General features: G+C 33.8%; 1 protein-coding gene and 1 long non-coding RNA gene across 2 annotated transcripts; both read right to left on the bottom strand.

Annotated features, from left to right (window-relative positions):
- Window positions 1-6,785: 6,785 nt before the first annotated feature.
- LOC148761177 (uncharacterized) lies at window positions 6,786-7,978 on the bottom strand. The gene is made up of 2 exons (XR_016028001.1): window positions 7,850-7,978; window positions 6,786-7,567 (listed from the first exon to the last, which is right to left on the bottom strand). It is a non-coding gene; the product is annotated as an uncharacterized LOC148761177 (long non-coding RNA).
- Window positions 7,979-14,178: 6,200 nt separating this feature from the next.
- Window positions 14,179-17,513, bottom strand: LOC18592605 (trihelix transcription factor DF1-like). The gene is made up of 2 exons (XM_018125576.2): window positions 16,842-17,513; window positions 14,179-16,074 (listed from the first exon to the last, which is right to left on the bottom strand). The coding sequence occupies exons 1-2, from the start codon at window positions 17,201-17,203 to the stop codon at window positions 14,583-14,585; spliced, it is 1,854 nt and encodes a 617-aa protein (XP_017981065.2). The 5' UTR covers window positions 17,204-17,513; the 3' UTR covers window positions 14,179-14,582.
- Between the last annotated feature and the right edge of the window lie 3,447 nt (window positions 17,514-20,960).

Here is a 20,960-nt window from a genome sequence, read left to right as displayed (position 1 = left end):
ACGAAGAATAAGTGTTATGGTGAGAACGACATGATTATGTATAATTGATAGTCATATGATGACAAACATGACTAGTAATGATTATAAGTGATGAATATGATCCATCTGCGGATCATTTCGGATGATGATGTGATGTAAGGCAGTATGTTATGTCCGTGGATGATTTTCAGACAACGTATGACATGAGGTTCAATGTGTCCTTATCCTTGTGACCATGTATGTTGTCAACAGGGATGGTGGTTTTATCTCACCCGTGATTCTCGCATGCTATGCATGATGTTATGTTTTGCCTTCAAGGATGGTGGTAGGCAAAGATGGTGGTTTTATTCCACCTTTGATTCTCCCATTTAATGCTATGATTCCATCCATTGAGATTACTCCGGATGATGACTATGTACTTTGTCCTTTGCTTTGGCATTGGGGCATGATATGATGATACAATATTGTCTGTCGATTGGCCACCACACGTGACAATGTTATGATTAGGTAGGACCACTCAAAGATGTAATGTTATGACTATGCATTTTTAAGACCTCAACCACTATAGGCTCATAACTATGCATAGACGCAATAACACGGGCTAGGGGTAGTTTCGTCATTTTCTCTAAAAAGCTCCCAAAAGAAGGTTTTATGATATTTTAAGGTCTAAATAGGCATAAGACCGAATAAATAATGTGTAATGATGAAAACATGAAGAAAACTAAAAGTTTCAAAAATTTTCACCATAGGGGCAAAATGGTCATTTTTCACCTCGAGTCAAAATTTTTAAGTTTCGTAAACCCAAGCATGTCTAGACCATTATGGACTTGTTTTAGTATCAAAAGAGTAAAAAGATTGCACCAAGGATTGAAGGAGAACAAGTTAATGTGCTAAGGGCATTTTCGTAATTTCAAGTGGAATGGATAAGCTTGAGCTATAAATATCTTTAATTTTCAGCAGCTTTTTCTTCTTCCACCTTCCATCTCACGTTTGTTTTCCCCTCCATGGAAGCATGGTATGAAAACTTCATAACTTTCTCTCTCTAACTCCAAATTTCATGCTTTTGCCCACTCTTTTATACAGTTTTTCATGCTCTTCCACTTTTACACATTAAAACCCTTAAAAAAGTCTTTGTTCAGCACTTTTTCTCACTAGTTGAAAGTTTTAGAGGGAGAAAGAGGGAGCTTCCATAGTAGCTTGACAATTTTTGGAAAGAATTTCAATTATAAAGCTACCAAAGTGAGTAGTGAACTATAGTTGATTTTTAGGTGTTGAGAATGTTTAGTGATTAGAATTGTGGGAGTTTATTTGTTGGGATTGTTATTCATTTTAGTGTGACTAGAGAATTGCAAACAATAGCCATTTAATGGTGGTTGGAAACTAGTTAGGAATGACTAGTAGAACCCAATTTAGAAAATAGTTTTGGAATGGTATTAATGCCAATTTGGGTTGGTTATGATGTTGTGTGTGTATAGGTTCCAACAAGGCCTCACATGTCCATTTGGAGCATTAGTTGAGGTTAGAGTCAAGCAAAAGAATCAACAAGACCGGTGAGTGAACTTGCATTTCAAAGTATTTTTAGGAATGTGAATGTGTTTGCACAAGACATTAAATGATTTTATCAAACTTTTCTTAAAAATAGGTGCCTTGAGAACAAGCCCTTGATAAATTATCTTTGTGTTGTGATATGTGGCTATTATGGATTCATATACTGCTACATTATGTTGATATATATATACGTATGAATATATTGTTATGTAATGATATTGACTCGGCTATGTGTGAGTAGGAAGTGCGCATAAACCGATGATGACCCGGTTATATGCGAGTAGGGAGTGCGTATAACCCGGTGATGACCCAGCCATGTGCTAGTAGGGAGTGCGCATGAGCTAATGATGATGGGATGGTTTGTATGATGATGTTGGTTATATATAAATATACATATGTAAATATGAGTTATAGGAGGTTTATGAGTAAAGGTATATGGTTGTAATGCATGTGAAATTTGGCATGATGAATCTTGAGATATTCCCATTTTCTAGCAAATTGATCTTTATTGCAGCACCAAATGGATTTTTGTGCAAAGGAGACCCCTTTTTCACTTAGGTGCCTTGCTTCTCGCTGCAGCTAGAAACATTCTGTTTTGGCAGCAGAAAACTCGCAGCAGCAAAAATAAATCTCGTTGCAGCGAGAAACTCTCGGGTTCTGATGCAGTACCTTCACTTTGATGAAGATTTTAACCACTTTCCCGTCCGAACTGGGAAAAGTGGTAAACATAAAAGTTGTAACCCTGCCTCTTATCTTTCTAATGGTCAAAAAATAAGGTCAATTGGACTTCTGTAACGGAAGATATGCCAGAAAAACTGAAACACATGCAAACTAGTGTTGTTTCTCGCTGCAGCGAGAAACATTTTGTCCTACATGCTACCCTATTCGGTTTTTGACATATTTTTCACCCATTTAAGTTGATGGATTGATCATGGGTTTGTGAAACACTATGAGGGCATTAATCAAGGTTTGAAATGAGGGGTTTTTAGTAAGAAATTAAATCAAGTGCATTGTTTTTGGAAACAAGTGCATCATGATTTCCAAATTCTTCCTATTGATTGCTTGTTCCCTTCTTATGTTCACTCACTGAGTTTTATACTCACGTTTTTAAAATTCATGTTTTCAGATTTGGAGGCAGTTGGGACCTAGATTGAGTTGGACACATATGCTCACTTTCTTGGTAGGTACTATGACATCTCAATAGCTGCATCTTCACTGTGGTCACTTTGTTGGAAGTCAAGAGTCATTTTGTTTTATGAGTACGTTCATGTGATGTAAAATACTAAGATACATGTCTTAGATGAAATATGTATATTTTAACTATTAATGCCACCATGAGTTGAAATGTTAACATCATTTTGGGTTTATATTAATGAAATTCTTGATTGCTATAGCCATTATTAAAGTGATTATAAGTTGGAATTATGAAAGGTGACTTGAGAATAGTTGATGCAATGTTAAGCAAGATTACATAATAGGCTTGCTTGGGCTTGGTGGGCTATGCCCATTGGGCCCATGCACTGGTCATGGCTCGGGAATTTGGGCTGTGACAGCAGTGGCAGGCCTTAGGTTGTAAAATGTGAATTATGTTATGACTTGTGTATAAATCATGATGAATGTAAAGGCTTGAGGTAAGAGCCATGGATGTATATATGTTTATAATGAAAGATGAAACGCAAGATTATTGAGCTCAAGGGACTAAAGTTCGCATTGATCGCTCATGAGGTAAGTAACTTGAACACATATGTAGACGACCATATGGTGGGTTGGTCCATACGATAGATGAAAGTCGATAGACGGTTATGTTAGACTGCGATGAAAAGGATAGAATGAATATGATAGGTGATGTTGGACCTATCCTACTATGTTTATGATGAGCTTATTGCTATGTATACATGTTTTGGGGATATGTGTTGTCATTATCCTTGCACTTTACTTTCAAATTATGCTCCCACTTATCGAATATTTGTATGACTCTCCCTTTCCATTATATTGTGTAGACAAAAAAACATCGAGGATCAAGCGGCTTATTGTTGTCATCATCATACATGCAATTTTGACTACTAGTAGGTTATCATGCTGATGAGTCACTGCGTTAAGTCCTAGTTGAGTTTTATGCTTTTACACTGTGTAGACAATGTTTATGTTTTAATGTATAATGTTGGTACTGTGTTATCTTATGTTAAGTGTAATGAAAAGTCAGGATGACTTAATGATTCAGTCAATGCATGACAGAGTACGATGTTATGTTTAAATTTCGTATGTGATAATGAGCCAAGACGGCTAAATGTTTTAAAGTTTCAAGATAATTTTATAATATGATAATGGCCATGAGGCCTTATGTGAATGAAATGAGTTACACAAGACTTATGTATAAAGGCTTCCTCGAGTCTCGTGGGCTTACTTGCCAGACTCATCCATGCTAGTCATGGACCCTTGGGTTTGGGTCGTGATAGACTTGGTATTAGAGCGAACTTAGGTTTTAGGGTGTCTTAGGTCTTCTTATGTTGTCATTGGAGTAATCGAGACTAGTGTAAAGACTTGTTCATGCTTTGTGACTGCAGCACAATTCATGAACAAATTGTTGAACGAATTTCCAAAGTCAGTAGTAAGCTCACTTTATTGGGATGAGCCCTGCAGTCAATTGGGATTAGTTAAGACTTGGTTCCAATCATGCGACAATATCATTCATGTTGAATACTTAGAGGTTTCCTTCATCAATCAAATGTTAATTATAATAGGTTATAAGTCTAATTGGATGAAGTTCATGAGATTAATATGCCTTGCAAGGCAATTATAATGGGGTGCAGTTATGAGATTCGTATGCATCAAAGTATAATCTCTAAATGTTCTTAGCCGATTTATCATTGAGACTAGACATCAATGATACTTAAAGACTAGTACATTCTATGTTTTTTACTTAAAAAAGTAAGCAACCGATGTCATAGGTTGAAGTATTTGGATACTTGGAACTGAAATGTAGGTGTTTACCTAAGAGAGCAAGTTCACTGAATATGACCCGTCATGAGAAGTGCATTTGGTATTTCACTTAAGTGTCTATGCAATATTTTTCATGTGTTAGTTGCGTAAATATTGCCTAGTCTTGAAACACCAAGTTATTTTATGTGTGGAATTCTATGCCTTGATTTCATCCCTACGGGTGCATATCCAAGGATGCAAAAACAGGATGCTTTTGGTTTTAGGTATAGCATGAAACATGTGAAGGCAAACAAATAGTCAAGATAGGAATCATTACTCTAAGTGATTCAAAGGGACATATCCTATCAATTCTTTGTTAACATTAGCTTATTTAAGTCTTTGGCCAATGCGACTTGAAAATGATGAAAAAAGTTTCGTAAGTCTCTATAAAGCTGATGATCTAACTATAGGAATGAATATGGAGGTCAATCATGCTCTTATCATCTTCAGGAAATATGATGAAGGAATGAATTACATTGATAGACTGTACATTGAAAAGTTGTCAAAGAATCCTTTGACTCTCCTAACAATTGTGTGGCCATCATGCATTGCTAGATGCCAATCTTAGTTTATGAAATTGAATTAATTGATTAATATTACAATTTAATTCCATTGTTAACTTGTTAGGAACCTATTGGGTCACACACAAAAGTTGTACTATGAATTAAATTAGGAGTGAGATGATTTAAGTTTGACTTAAATCAGACTCTAGGTTTTAACTTATAATGACTTAGTTAAAATAGTTTAATTAAGTATAAGGTCTATATTATAAATAGTTATAATATTAGAACCTTAATTGCAAACATGACAAAAGGAAATTAATTTGATTTTAATTTTCAAAGGCTAAATTAAAAAGGTTTGATTAAGTGTTGGGTCAATATTATAATAGGTTAAAATATTGGGCCCTTAGTTGTAATTATGGGAGTTGTACCTAGGTATAATTATCACCTTTAACTACTTCTCACATAAAACTACAAAAACCTAGTTGTCAAAAACAACCAAAAATTTCTCTCGCCGCCTCTTGTGTTTAAGAGAAAATTCATGTGATGAATTTCTCTAGAGTGGCCTGCCCTATAGTGTGTGAAGAAAACGACAATTATGGTCCACTCTACTAGCACAGAGAGTAGTTAAAAGCTCCTATATTGTCAAAGGTTCGAGTGCAATTGTGTGAATACCGTTGGAGCCCAAACGCTTGGGTGGCTTAGGTTTTTCTTTCCTTTGTGGTGTTCACGGATTAATTAACCTCATCGATTTTGTTTTTTAACAATCTCATATATGTCTTCAACATGAACAATTTACTATGCTGTGATGGAAACATTCACAATGTCATAGTTGGATTCAGATGGAATGACAAGTCTGAAATCACCTCCTAGCAACACTATTTTTCTATCAAAAGTTCTATCCAAATGCTCAAAATAATCAACATTCATCACATCCTGAAGAGTTCTTTGTAATGCTTCAAGATAGTTTTTTTTTTCTTTTAATCATTGGTGCTTTATTTCAAACAATGAGTTCAGTTCTGTCATTGATTTTGCAAGTTGCCCCCCTTTTTTTATTTCGCAAGTAGAGAACTCATCAATGTCAAAGGCATTTTAAATCTTGAAAGGACAGTTCTCCCACCATGGAGCAATATTGAACCTCTACCAAAAGAAGCAACAACCAATATAATTTGTCCACATCATTTAAGAGCAGAAATAATTGTTCTCCCTAGAATTGTTTTACCTTTACTCTCATGGTAATAGATAAAGAAAAGTAGTCTTTTTGGATGACACATGTATCTGCACGTGCACAAATATATATATATATATATATATATATTGACAAAATTAAAAAATAATTTACACAAAAAAACTTCATAATAATCTGGTTATATATGTATTAATGTGTATAATTAATATCACGGACATAGATTGAAACTTCAGCTGCATCATATCATACTTGTTTTAGGTTTCATCAACAAAAAAGAACAATAAAACAAAAGAGTGTGTTAGGTAGGGCATAGGTCACGCGGTTTTCAGTAACGCTCCGCCACAAGAAAAACCCTTTCATATTGTGGAGAAAGTCAACCCCAAACTAGGCCGTATTTCCCTTAATTTGATTTTTTTTTTTTTTTTTTTTTTTGTAGATGAAAGAAAAAAGACTACTTGTGTTAGCTCTGGGCTTCAACTATTCTCACCCAGCGGCCCTCTCTTCGCTACAAGAGACCAACGCATTTTTCTCTTTCTTTCTCTCTTTTCTTTGCAGAAGGTAAAAGGACCTTTCTTTAAGGAAACAAAGAGTTCTGTTTATCATATAAATTTGTCTCACCTATAGCTAGGAAAATATTATGATGATGATATTTGAACAAAAAATGGAGCCGTCAAACTGAAAATTGGAACACCGCTTGATTTGTACATTTGGCAGAAGATCTATCAGATGGGGGATGCCGCCATAGTAGATAGCTTACATATCTGGTTTATCACATTATTATTGATATATAGAACATAATTATAGCTTCAACATAAGCTTTATTACTGTCTCCAATGAATCATAATTCCACTGCAAGAAACTCATTTTTCTCCATGAAAAAACCAAACCCACCTTGCTTTGTATTTAGGTCATCACCTTTTCGACATGACAGCACTTTCATTTGGTCTAAATTAGCATTTATCTCAGACGAAAGCAATGACCATGATTGCTGAAGTGTTGGAAGCCATAACCTTTTGACCTCCCCAGAAGATCAGTGTAACAAGAGGAAAGAATATTTTAACATGCATGTCACTGAAGTAGAGCGCAACTATAGGAAGAGCTGGAAAGGGAGATAGAGAAAGAACTTGAACGAGAAATCATGGACGGTATACTGGTTTCGGTTCGTCGATTGAGTGATCTGAAAGCCAAACAGAAAGCTAAGGGGTTAAAGAAGTTGAATCTTGATGCTTTCACTCTGCTTTATCCTGTTGCAGCTCAGGTATGGACTTGCTAGCCCACACTGCACAGCCATTAAGCCGGCAAACTCCTCAAGGGATCCAGAGATTTGCCTATGCTGAGGAGCATGTCTACGAGTGCTTGGATGTAGAATCATCTACAAGCAAAAGAATTAATGTAGAGATACTAGTTAAGAAAAAGAAGGATTATAAATTTATTTAGCAATAACATGCCTCAATTTATTTCATGAATTTAACAATTAATTAATTTGTCAATTTGGGGATTATGTATGATCACCTATGAGCCAAGAGGATAAGATACTATTTGATGAGAAGATATTTGATTGATTTTGTGATTCACCGACAAAGCATAGATGCGTGTGTAAAATTACATACGTGCGTTAAAAGTAAAAGCTCATTCAACAGGGAATCTTCCAAACCTTAGCTGCCAATCATTTCCTTTTCTTTTTCCTGATAAAGCCATGGCAATATGGAACATGGATTTGATGAGACTTGCTTTTGGCCTGAGAAATAAAAGCATAATTTTCCAAGCTCTTGCCCACCTCAAGATACATATGCACATGTATTGATGAGGCTATTTTGCTTTCGGCATGAATTAAAAAAAAAAAAGAATAAAAGCATATTTCTCAAGCCTTTGCACACACATGATTATACATGCACGTGCAAATCGACACCACCAAATTAAAGCTAGGTAATTAAATATTTTTTACAAAATATTCCTAAAACTATTTGATATACTAGCATATATACCAAGCAAATTAAATAAAATTTTCTATATATATTATATATCATTTGCCCTACTGCTAAGACATATAGAAATTTAATCTTTTTTCATCTTATTATATGTATTTGTGCACGCGTGACGAGTATTTATATATGAGGTAGAAATTTTTATGAACAAAAAAAACACATATGCCAATTTATAAAATCATTTGATATCTCAACTATCTCCTTTTATCCTTTCACCAAGGATCGATTTGTCAAAATTTTGATTTATAAACTTTGATAAGCTGAATCGGTTTTTTCTATTTCAATTTTTTGTTTATATTTTTTATTTACTTACTTTTTTCAATCTAACATCTGATTTTATCCAAAACCTTTAGTATTTAAGGCCAAAAATAAAAGGCTGAGTAAAGTACTTCTAATATTAATCTCTCTTAAAATATATATTAAACTTTAAAACCATTTGAATTTTCTAATGTATATAGACACCTTTTTATCTTTAGACACTTCATGTACATTTTCATCTACTTTAGAAACTCTTATTGTTTTATCATCAATATTTTCAGAAAGAAAAAAATTAATTTGGCCACATGTATTGGAGCAGTCTAGGGATTATTTTATCTTGATAGAGATTCACTATTATATAATTTTAATCATCTTTTATCTAGGATTAAGTGATCAAATTAATTTTTTTGAGTTGGAGAATACATGTATTTACCATTAAATTAGACGTGATAAAAATACATTATTTAAACCATTGCAAAAAGAGGAAGCATATATAGTCTCCCTAAGAAGAACTTTCTATTGATTGGTTCTCCTTGATTAATTATAAAATCTTTCTCTTATTCTCTATAATATATATATTATTTAGAAATTATTTTACACATTTTCCATAATTTTGTTCTGACATGACTACCATGATAAGTGGTTATATCTTTTGTCCAAACATTAACCAACAAAAAAAAATGGAAAGGATTTAGAAGAGACTGTAATTGTCTCTTTAAACAACGAAAACTATAATAAGATCTGACTATCAGCATTTGTTGTATTTTAGGATTCAGTTGATAGTTCAAGTAATTTTATTAGATACTGGTGACAAACTTTATAATGTGAGAAAGGATTCACGAGAATGTCTGATACCCTCTCTTGAAAGGTGTCATGTGAACAAGTTCTGCTTTTATCTTATGCATTGGAAGGTTTTGGATAGGCGCCCCTCTAGTAAAGGACTGTTTTTGTATAGAAGCATTTTGTGTTTGTAGATTTCTTTGCTCCAAGTAACTTTGGTTTCCTCTGGTTTGAAGTCCTTTTGGTATGACTCCAAGCCCCTGTACAGTTCATTTCTTTCATCAATATACAACCGCCTTTCATAAAAAAAAAAAAAAAAAAACTTTATAATGTGAGAAATAAAGATGTACGAGTAATATTCCAACCAATAAAATGCCATACGGAGGAGATCATAAAGCATTTAAGGACAAAAAAGAAGAAAGGAATCAAGGACTTCAATTTGTGGTACATTAGGACAAAAGTAGAAGTGAATAGTGAATTGAATGCCCTAATAAATTTAACCTAATCAACAGTTAAAGTCCTTCATTAGATTCATATCTTCTCTCTCTTTCTTGAATTTCTTCAACTGTCTCAAATAAAGAAAAGGGTGTTGAATTAAATTTTTCAATGCAATATACATACATACATACATACATACATATGTTAATACTGCTCATTCGTTGTTTCTCTCTCTTGGGAAGCTCCTGTTGGGCCTTTTTTTCTTGTAAATTCTTTATCTTAGATGCTGTTGTAAGCGAATTTTTCTTCCATTTCAAGGATTTGAACTGTGAAGCTTTTGTAGCTATCTCCTTACTAATAAAATGGACTTTGTTTGAGCAAAACAAAAGTAATTAGTAAGTTAAATTAAAGAAACCAAAGTATGCCCATTTATAAAATAATCAGGCATAATATTAAATTAAAGCTAGTATAGGTAGCAAAATCAATCCAAATTTAGGGATAATATCAATATAATACCTTATTTTGCTTATAACGTATATAACAATGATAAATGTCTCCCATCTCTTTAAACACATGATCATTTAGTCGTAATTATGTCAAAATTGGAATTGAAAATGCGTTGAATTAAAGAAGATACACATGCTTCCAAACCAACTAGCTACATGGAAAATCAGTAATTAATTACAACTGACAGTAAATGCCTTGTTCATGGTATAGGTCTCAGGTCCCAGCCATACATTTATAGTTCTAGAGTAAAATTTATACTAAAAGAAAACTACAAAACTAAGCTAGATAGATAGCTTTTTACTTTATTGTTCTTTTGTCCCATTTGCTTGGAAAGCAGGGAATGAATGATGGGTATGGTCGAGTTTTCGCCCTCTTGAATTCTGATATATATATATATAATTTATTTTATTTTTTTTGTATGCGATAAATGATGAGAAATTGAAGAGGGAAGAGGGTGATGCTTGTCCCTTTATATTAGAAATGAAGATAAGAGTTTTGTAGCTGTGTGTTGATGGCAACAGGAGCTTTTATTGTCTTTTACACTGTTAACTGTGTAACCGAATATCTATTCCTATCCATAGATTCAGAGTCCAGACCAATCAATGTGTGGGGGCAACTTCTTTAATGGATGACATTTGCAGCATTTTTTTCATCAAAGCCTGAACAAAATTTTTGGAGGGTATCAAAACAAGTCAAAAGGAATTGGGCAACTATGATGCCCAAAGAAATGGCAAATAATCAATAATGAATAATTGAAAGACAGCTTCATATGATTTGAAGAATCAAAATAATGGCCCTTTTTTTTCTGATAAATTGACTTATATGTGGGGGGGGGGGGAGGATTTTGATTATTAATTCAGATCAAGTAATTTATTTTGTTGAGGCTTTTGATTATGGACAATGACTGACATGAGTTTTGTTAGGTTCTTGTTCAAAATTATTAGCATTGAAGATAAGAAGGCAAAAAGGATCCACCGTCACCCTTACTGTCCTTTCATGGTGTCTAAAGGCTAGATATGTCAATTTATTCATATATGATTGAATGTACAAAACTTAAACCCCTAATGATATACACTTAATTATGAAATTATATATATTAACCGTTTCAATTCTTTTTCTTACCAAAGTATATAAAACGGCAATTTTGACATAACAAAAGTGTGAAACTATTGGAAAAATGAAAACAAAATAAGGATGTCAATGGTAGGGTATTTACTTTTTAGGTACCCAAATTCAAACCCTATTAAATTATAAGATACCCATACTCTATAATTATTCGAATAAAATTTAAAAATGTTCCCGAATCGATATCTTAATATCCTAAAACTACCCGTTAAATATCCGAACCTTATTCTAGGTTAAAGACAAAAAAAAATAATATATATAATTAAGTAGAAAAAAATAAATATAATTCCTTCTTGTACAACATCAAAAATTGGATTTGATTAAATTACTAAGACTATGAGTTGTCTAAGAGTATAGTTTAGGTTCAATCCCTTTTGCATACAACATATTTTATGAATATTTATTTATAAACAAGTTTGGATATCAAGTATTCAAAGGATGATATCTGTACCCTATTCGAACCCGAGATAGATAGTAAAATTACTACTTGTATCCAACCCAAATCTGAATATAGAATATCCAAATCCTATATAATTGGATTGGACACTCGCGGGTACTTGATTAAAGGTACCCATTGCCATCCTTAAAATAAAATGATCATTCCTATGGAGCATTCAATACAATAGGGTGACATAGACTTCAAGAATCAAATTAACTACTTATTGATAAGAGTATCCATTTTTTTTAGCCCAAGGAACTAATATTATATGAGGTTGAGATTTCCAAGTTCCAATTAAACAAAATAAATTATAGAAGTTAACAATCTCCAAAATTGCACGCAATGTAAATGAAAAACAAAATTATATAAAAGATTATAGCTTATAATTAATGATTTAAGTGATATCCAGTAACCTCGCTATGAAGCCGTGGCTTATTCTTTGAGAAAAATTTTTTGAGTTAAAATCCTAGTATAACTAGAATGGTGAGTGACTGCTATGAGACATTTTAATAGTCAAAACTTATCATTTTATTTTGGAGATTTCATGTCTAAATTTTGAGATGAACAAACTGAAATTTATGAAATGAGGGAAGGTTGTTTCTCATTATATAGCCCAATATCACATGTACAAAAAGAAAATAAGAATGAGTGAGTAAACAGATGAAAATTAGGTACTTCTTTTTTTTTAGTATATATGATATTAGGTTACACAATAAGAGGCAAACCTTTCTTATCATATACATCTGATCCTATTCATCTCAAAATACAAACTCAAAACGCAAATAACGTTTTAAGCTCTAACCACCTGGATGTCCCTCCGAAGATTTGAAATTTATTTTCTTCCACTCGTGTACTAATATCAATGAATAAAAATAACAGAATTAACAATATAGAAAAAAAGATGAGCTAGTTATAAAACATATAGCTATCGATATTTATAGAATAAATATAATATATGTGTATATATATATATATATATATTCAAGGGACAATTCAAAATTTGCTTAATGATTTGTATCCTTTTTAAAAAAGTTTAAGGTTTAAGGTTCAAAACCCTTTTGTCTTAATACTTCTTTATCTATTCCAAAAATAAAATGCATTCAACTGTATAAGAATTTTGACAATTCAAAATATCTTGTTTATACAAACTGAGTACCATTTTGAATTGACACAAAATCATGAAGACTATTCTGAAAGGAAACGATAATGATCGTGTAATTTCATAAAGGGATTCTTAATTAAGATATATGCATTTGCTTTAATGTATGGTAGAAATACCTTTTGAGCATCCAATTCTCAGACAAATAATGAACATCTGAAAATGGGATATATCCTCATTTAGAGGATATCTTGCTTGGCATCAACATATAAGATTTTGAGTAATTTTTGAGTGATTTGTATTTTATTGGCCAAATAAATCATTTTTGTCTCAAATGTGCTAATACCCCATAACTTGTAAGCAAAAAATTTTGAAATCTATCTTGCGGAAAATGAGATTCCTCTCAAACAAGGTTTTATATATATATATATCAAAACAAATTTATAATTATTGTACATGCAAGAGGGAAATGAAAGATATTTTCTCCAAAATTACCAATAATTTGAGATTTATTAAACCAAAATGAAGTACCCTATTGATATAACTACAGCTAGCATTGCTTCTAAATACTAAAAATATGTCACTGCCACACACTGATTTAACTTCATTTACTTTGGAAAGCAGTTTAATTAAGTGTTTTTTCCCCTTTTGATGAATTTATAAGCTACCTCGATGCATAACAGAACCAGAGAAGTGAAAAGATATCAGAAATAAGATCATAAAGGTATATATTTATATTGAGGCTTTCAATAAAGCTGGTTTCTTTCTTTTTCTTTTAATTAGTGCAAAAGCTTTATACATGCAAGAATTTGATGTAATAAAATGCATTCATTAACATAAATGTCAGAGCTCTAGTCTTGGCTCACCCAAGCGTGAGAGCCAAGAGGTGACCACCCATGAAACTCAATGATTTTTTTCCTCTGATCTTTTTTCTGGGCACTGACATCATGAATTGCTGCTGCAACCAAACAACCTAAGCCTATGAAAAATGTTGTATGAATTTATTAGGTCTTTCCATGAACAACATAGAAGATTCCTTTTAGTGGACCCTTTGTTGGGAGGTCCCATGACTACATGTGATGTTGGCATATTCTGCCAAAAGGCTCTCTGCAAATGGCTGTAATTCTGCCCCATGTCTAATCTTATTTATGCATTATATATATCAGACTCTCCCATGGGAAGAAACTCATCTTTTCAGCAACACCATTTGTATTGAAACCCTTATCATAAAAAAAAAAAAAAAAGAAAACTTCTCTCTCCCTCACAGCAGGAGCTAATTAGCTTGCACAGTGGAAGTCTTTAATTTGTCTGTGCAGATGGTGAAAACTTGGAAGGCAAAAGGGAAAGAAACAAACGCAAGAAAATTACCATTTCTAACATTTACACCACCATGAACATGAACAGTACTAGTCTCTTTTATGTTTTCCTGTTTATTATGTGGGATGATATGAAACTCTCTATCTCTACCTCTCCCTCTCAACTTATTTATTTAGCCAAAAAAAATAAATAATAATGAAAATAAACATATAATTCCACTGACTATATGCATGCTACAACCCCACCAATGTGTACTGACCTATAAAAATTCAATTCAAATGCCTCCACTCCAATGCACCGTTGCCGGATCCTGACCCACTAGCCGGGCAGATAGCTGCTGGAACATCGACTCAAAAGAATTGCTTCTTGACATTTATCTGCCTGACATGTGGCCATTGAAATTTTGACAGTGCTAGCTGGTTTGCTTCTGACACTGATATCACTCACCTGTGCCCATTGAAACCGGTTTGCTGGCTACAATCTCATAGTCACCCCCTTCATCTTCCTCCTCATCATCGCCGTCTTTTTCGTCTTCGTCTTGATTTTGCTCGCTTTCCATGTCTTCCGTGGCATGATCATGTTGGTGGTCATCGGGCTCCGAAGGAGGAGGGGGCCATTGCTGCTCTGGGCGTACCAGCAATGGGACTGAGTTCTCGGGTTTTAATTCATTGGAGGAGTTGTCAAGTTTGTTCTTTTCTCTATATAAAGCATCAAGTTGGTGAAAGTAGGGACATGTTTTTGAATCCTCAGGCCTTTTCTTGTTGCTCTCTTTCACCTTTTTGAAGTACTTATTTATGTTCTCCCATTTCTCTTTGCATCTTTTGGCGTTGCGATTGTAACCAAGCTTTTTCATTGCAGCTGATATCTCCTCCCATAATGGTCCTTTAGGACCATTTTCTTGGTATTTAGCATCAAGACTAGTCCTTAGCTTAATCAATGCTTCAACCTCAACCTTAGGCCATCTTGAAGAGCTTGATGGTGTGTAACTTTGATCGCCATTATCAGTCTTTGACACGTCTAAATTCACCATTGGCAGCGGTAATAGTGGTGGAGCAGGCGCTGGCACTGGTGCTGCTGTTGCGGCTGGAGGCGCTGCTGTTGCCACTGCTGGTACTGGCTGTGGTGGAGCCTGTGGAGGCGGTTGCGGTTGCTGAGACGGCAGTGGATTATTTTGTGCCTGCCCCGGATTTCGCTGCTCAGATAATTTTTGCAAGAACGCCATTACTGCTGCATCCTTCGCAGCAGCTATGGATCTTTCTTGGGCTAATATCTCGCGTTCTCTATTTATTCTTGCCATTTCTTGCATCCTCCAAGCATCTTCACGGACCAGTCTTTCGTGCTCACGTTTCTCTATTGCTTCCAAGAATTTCTTCTGCATATCTTCCTGCTTCTGAATCACCTCCTTCATTAGCCTCTCGAAAAAATCCTTCCACTTTCTTTTCCTTTTCCTCCGGCCTTCTAATTCTAAATCTGATGAGGTCGAAGAAGACGTTGAATTCGACATTAGATCTGCGGAAATGTTAGGAAAAGAAGGAATTGTAGGGTTTGTTGTGGGTGGTGGGGGTTGAATTGTAGGGTTTGTTGATGGGAAGGACGGGACTGTAAAGCTTGCATTTGGTGGTACAATGTTTTGTGGCAAACTGGCGAGTGTTGTTGATGGAATAGTGATATGGGACAGACTGGGAGGATTGGCTGCTGGCATTACCGTTTGGTGTTGAGGCTTTAATTGTGGTGATGGTGGTGGTGGTGCAGCCGGCGATTGAATGGAAGAAATGTTTTCGAGGGCTTCTAATTGATCGAAAAACCGATAAGCCTTGCCATCTGATTTACCAGTTCGCCCATCTTTGGTTCTCTTGTGATACTTGTACACGTTCTCGAATTTCTCCTTGCATTTCTTGGCACTTCGATGATAACCAAGCTCTGCTAGTTTCCTGATATCAACAGTAGAAAAAACAACTCCATTTCTGTTTTTATTCCATCTTTAATTCAGCAATAAAACAAAGCCAAACAGTATTCTCACATAAAATAAACTATCAAGTCGAATTTGATACATACATACATACATACATACATACATACATACATATATAATTGAGACAGAAAAAAATTGAGAAGCATAAGGAGGTGAAAGAAAAAGAAAAAGAAAAAGAAAAGAAAGCAAAGAGCTCAAGACAAAAAGGATGATAGACTTCAGACAAACCACGAATTCAGAGTGATGAACACAGCTTTGGTCACCCAAGATGCAAGGGCAAGACCTTCTATCTTTTTAAGAGCTTGACAGAATGAGAGTGGAAGAAATGAGGTAGGGAGAGAGAGAGAGAGAGAGAGAAATGAGCAAAATTCAGCTTAAGATTCCCTGTGAAATATTGGGAAAAGCAAACGCCAGAAATGATAACAAATCCCATATCCCAAAGTGTCCAAATATCTTAATCATATGACATTGAATTCCCCTTGAAGATGCTGAATTCTCTCAACTTCAACTATAATTTTCCTCTTACAAGATATCAAACACAAAGAAAGAAACAAAAGAATATAATTCTCTCACTCCAATGCTCCCCGTAAGTAAAAAGACTAAAAGTTAAACAATTCAATAACACAGATCTCCACTCATCAACTTAAACCAACTCAAACTCTTTATCGAATTATCAACAAAACTAAAACATGAAATGAAACAATAAAGGGAAAAAAAATTAATCACCTGGAAACCTCTTCCCACAATGGACCCTTCACGCTAGCGTCACGAAAGGTAACATCCATGTCGGACCTTATTTTCAAGAGTGCCAAAGTCTCCTGCCTCGGCCATCGGTTGCCTCCGAAAGAGCGGTCACCTTCATCAACCCTACCTCTATCATCGTCACCTGAATTATTATTAGTGTTGTTGTTGTTATTGTTATTATTGCCGTTGGAGCCAAGCATGTTGGCAGCAGCTTCACTCCTTCCATCGAGAGCTCCGCTGCTGCTAACCGTGGTAGCAACAGCAGCAGCAGCAGCCACGTCGCCACCGCCACCGCCGCTGCTGCTTCCGAGGACACTGACGCTTGTGTCACCACAACCCAGCATATATGATTTTAGATACACGCAGCTTCTTCTTTACTTTCTCTTCTTTGGCCCCCCCTCCTTGGCAAGAGCTTGCAATTTACTTACAGCTTTCAATGAAAAAGGGAAAAAAAAACAAAAAATTAAATTAACAAATATGAAAAAAAATTATTTCTACTTGTATGTCTCTATTCCTATCTATCAACAGAAGAAAAGATGGTGGTGAATTTTTCTCTTATTTTTGCCTTTGAAAAGGGTTTTATTGAAGAAGGTATGTACATGGGGTGAATTTATTAATTTATTTTGGTTTGCGGGATCTGCTTGTCAATCTCAAGAAGTTGTTTTTTTATTTTTTATTTTTTGTTTTTGGCTTTTTTGAATTAAAAATTTACTAGTTTTTTTTTTTTAATTTCCTTTAGGCAGTGGAATCTTCAGGGTTTTTTTTTTTTTCTATTTTTTTATTTAAGTTTTCAAAAGGGTTGGTTGGTTAAAAAGAACAAGAAAGCGGAGCGGGGGCTGCCCTTTGTGTTTCTCTTTCTCTCAGTAATAATTAAAAGGTGGCACAGAAAGATATATAATAATACAGAAAAGAAAATAAATATTACAGAAATTTATCAACAGCTGCGCAAACAGACGATGGTGATAATTAGTTGGTTTTTGTCTGTCCACCTATATTTAGTTAAAAGCCGGCCCCCTCCTTACCTTTATACTCTCTTTCTTTTCTTTTCTTTTTTCCCTTTTTCTCAATTTTTACATTTTCTTTAAGTTTTTGGGCCCTTGAAAGGGATGAAGATGAAACTCATGAAGATTGAAGATCAACTTTGCGTTTTTGGGGGCTTGCTTTTGGCTTGCGGACTTTCAGTGGCGGTTGCCTGCATTTTTGTTAAAGGACCAAAATACCTCTAACATGGATCCCAATAAGTCCCCTTTGAAGCTTTAATCATTGAAACCAATATTTTTCTTTACCAAGCATAAAAAAGTTTTACGTTGAAGCCAATATTTTACAAGGATAAACTTATTAAGTAAACGTAAAAAATTTTTCAATTAGATCATCCGAGTACTGATCTGGGTTTGTTTCTTTGAGCCCAAACTCTTGAGTAATTACCCAAAATACCCTAGGTTTGAGAATTTTTTTTTTAAAAAAAAGAAAAAGTGTGAAAAAGGGCCAAAGATTTTCTTTATTTTCAACTTGTTGGGTGAGACTGTGGTACACACAACTCGTGGCGAAAAGGGGTCCTACGGGCGATGGCGACAATGGGAAGTTTGACAAAATATTAGGGGTTTTCATAATTGGTAGAAGAAAAATTTTGCATAAACTTATCTTAAAAAAGAGACATTTGCAGTGGGATCCACTGTTGAATTAAACTGGTTAGATGAAGGTCATGTTATTAGGGGCCAACCCATTTATGAATTGAAGTAAATTGGTGGCCATTTCTGTTAGGTTGCAACCTACCGTCATAAATAAGAGCAAGATTTTTGATGGCTATGATCCATTTAAACCCATAGATTTATGGATCATTCGCAAAAATTAAAAAAATATATTATTATTATTATTATTATTATTATTATTATCTGGGACCATTTAGCTTGGTGAGTCAATTGGATGTTTCTCTAATTTTGTCCCGGTGAGGTGCCTTGTAGCCATACAATTAGTGTGGGATGTGATTGCACCAACGTTACATTTTCTTTTTTTTTTTCTATTTATTTACATACGGTTTTCAAATTCTAAGGTCCCTTGTTATCAGTGCAGTCAGTTGCTCAATGGAAAATGACTTGTTCTTTGTGATAAGGTTGTTGAGAGCTATTTTTCTAACATTATTTTTAGAATAAGATTTGTCACTTCATAGTCATTTTTTAATTCTTTATATAAATTCAATAATCGTAACGTCTGTAATATTTCAGTATTCTTATTTCCAATTTTTATATATAATGAAATGTACTTCATCCGTCTCATATATATTACCTTACTTTGACTTTTTTTTGTCAAAATTTTCAACTTTAATTTTATTTTATTTTCAAATGATCATTTACAAAACTTTATTTTTAAATATCCACTAAAAACTCTAAATTTAAAAAAAAAATTAAATTAAGACGACATATATAAGACATAGAGAGTAATTGTATAATAATTCAAGAATTTAAAATTTATTTTCACCTCAAGTTTTTGTTTCAGGGAATTGAAAAAAATTATCACAATGGTTTATACAAATTGAAACGTACGCTTTTTGAGATAGATGAGCAAATGAAGATCCAATTTCATGAAAGGAATCCAATCTAACCAAAGTCGATAACAAGATTGGTTTCAGAAGTAATCATCCAAGTTTCGCTACGTGTTTTTTCTCCAAGACAATTCATGGATTAAGAATTTTAAGGTTGGATCCTCTCTTGTTTGAGAAACCTGCTTGTACGTATGGAAAAAATTGATATCTAATGTTGGGGGAGCTTAGAGTCAATAAATGTATTCAAAAGCAGGAAACTTTTGGGTCAAACCTAAAAAGACTAATGAAGCTGATGAGGAGGTAGATAAGCATCGCCAAGAAATGTGGGGGGTGAAAGATGAGTGGAAAGCAAAGGAGAAAAAAAAGGAGAATTTCTTCCACATTTTGCCATCAAATTCAGTAACTCAATTATTGATTTGGGTTTAATAAAAATAAAAATTAAAATTAAAAAAAATCAAGTGGCTTGCGCAAGATATATAATGCAACAAAGTGGGGCCCATTCTCAATCAATATGCCATTAAATGCACAAATGATCAGAGATGAACATTCACATGGGAAGTTTACCATCATTAGGTGCGCAAATAAAGTAAACAAGGAACTTCGAGATCATAGACAAGGGCATTTTAGTCTGGAAATGTTTCTTCTTATTTTTGTAAAATTAAGAATGGAAGAAGGATATTTAAGTAAATGATCAGCTTCTTCTGAAGTTAGGTAAACATCAAGATTCACCGTCTATTTATTTATTTTGACCCCAAGATTTAATTTTGATTACCACTATGGAAAGGTGACATTAAGCACACAATTGGGAACATAAATCCTAATCTCACTTCAACTTACAGAAATGTGGATGAATAAATGAAATGTGGAGTTTCCGTAGCCATAAGACTGCCTCCTTTTTTTTTTTTTCTTTTTTTTGGTTTGCCTATATGGGAATTATACCTTCCGTAACGCTAAATTCGGGTATATATATCTTCTGAAATTTATGCAATTTTGAGGTACAACTCTTTGAAAAAATATATATAAATATAGAAGATTCTTCTTCCTTGAAAAATGTCTTTTGTTTGACATAGTTTAATTAAATGCATCCCACCACTCTTTAATTATTAAAGAATAATCATACTACTAATTAATTTCATTTTTCATGTTCACATCATGCTACTGTCCAATGTCAATTTCTCCTATATATAAGCAAAGGTTTATTTCGGAATCCAAATAAGTATTATAAGAAATTAATCTATCTAAGGCTGATTATCCTGCCATATCAAATTCTAGTAATTTATATTTTTGTTGGCACGCAACTATTGGAAAGAAATTGTATTCTTTTTATTTGCATTTGTCGTAAGTAACTACGTCTTCTAATTAAAGAGTTGAGGTTAATTTTTTTTAAAAAAAATAAACACAAATAAATATATGTCCACCAATTACTTTAATAGTTTAATGGTCATTCACAACTAAAATTGAATGATCATAAAATTGATAATGCACAAGATAACTTACGTGCATTAGTGGCGTACTTATGAATTATTAATAGAAGGAAAATTCTGGAAGTATCTTTACAGTTT

The sequence above is a fragment of the Theobroma cacao genome, chromosome 8 (assembly GCF_053813885.1).
Source record: "Theobroma cacao isolate CCN51 chromosome 8, ASM5381388v1, whole genome shotgun sequence".
Taxonomy (NCBI): domain Eukaryota; kingdom Viridiplantae; phylum Streptophyta; class Magnoliopsida; order Malvales; family Malvaceae; genus Theobroma; species Theobroma cacao.
Note: the sequence above shows the minus strand (reverse complement) of the source record. Positions and strands in the feature narration are given on the sequence as shown.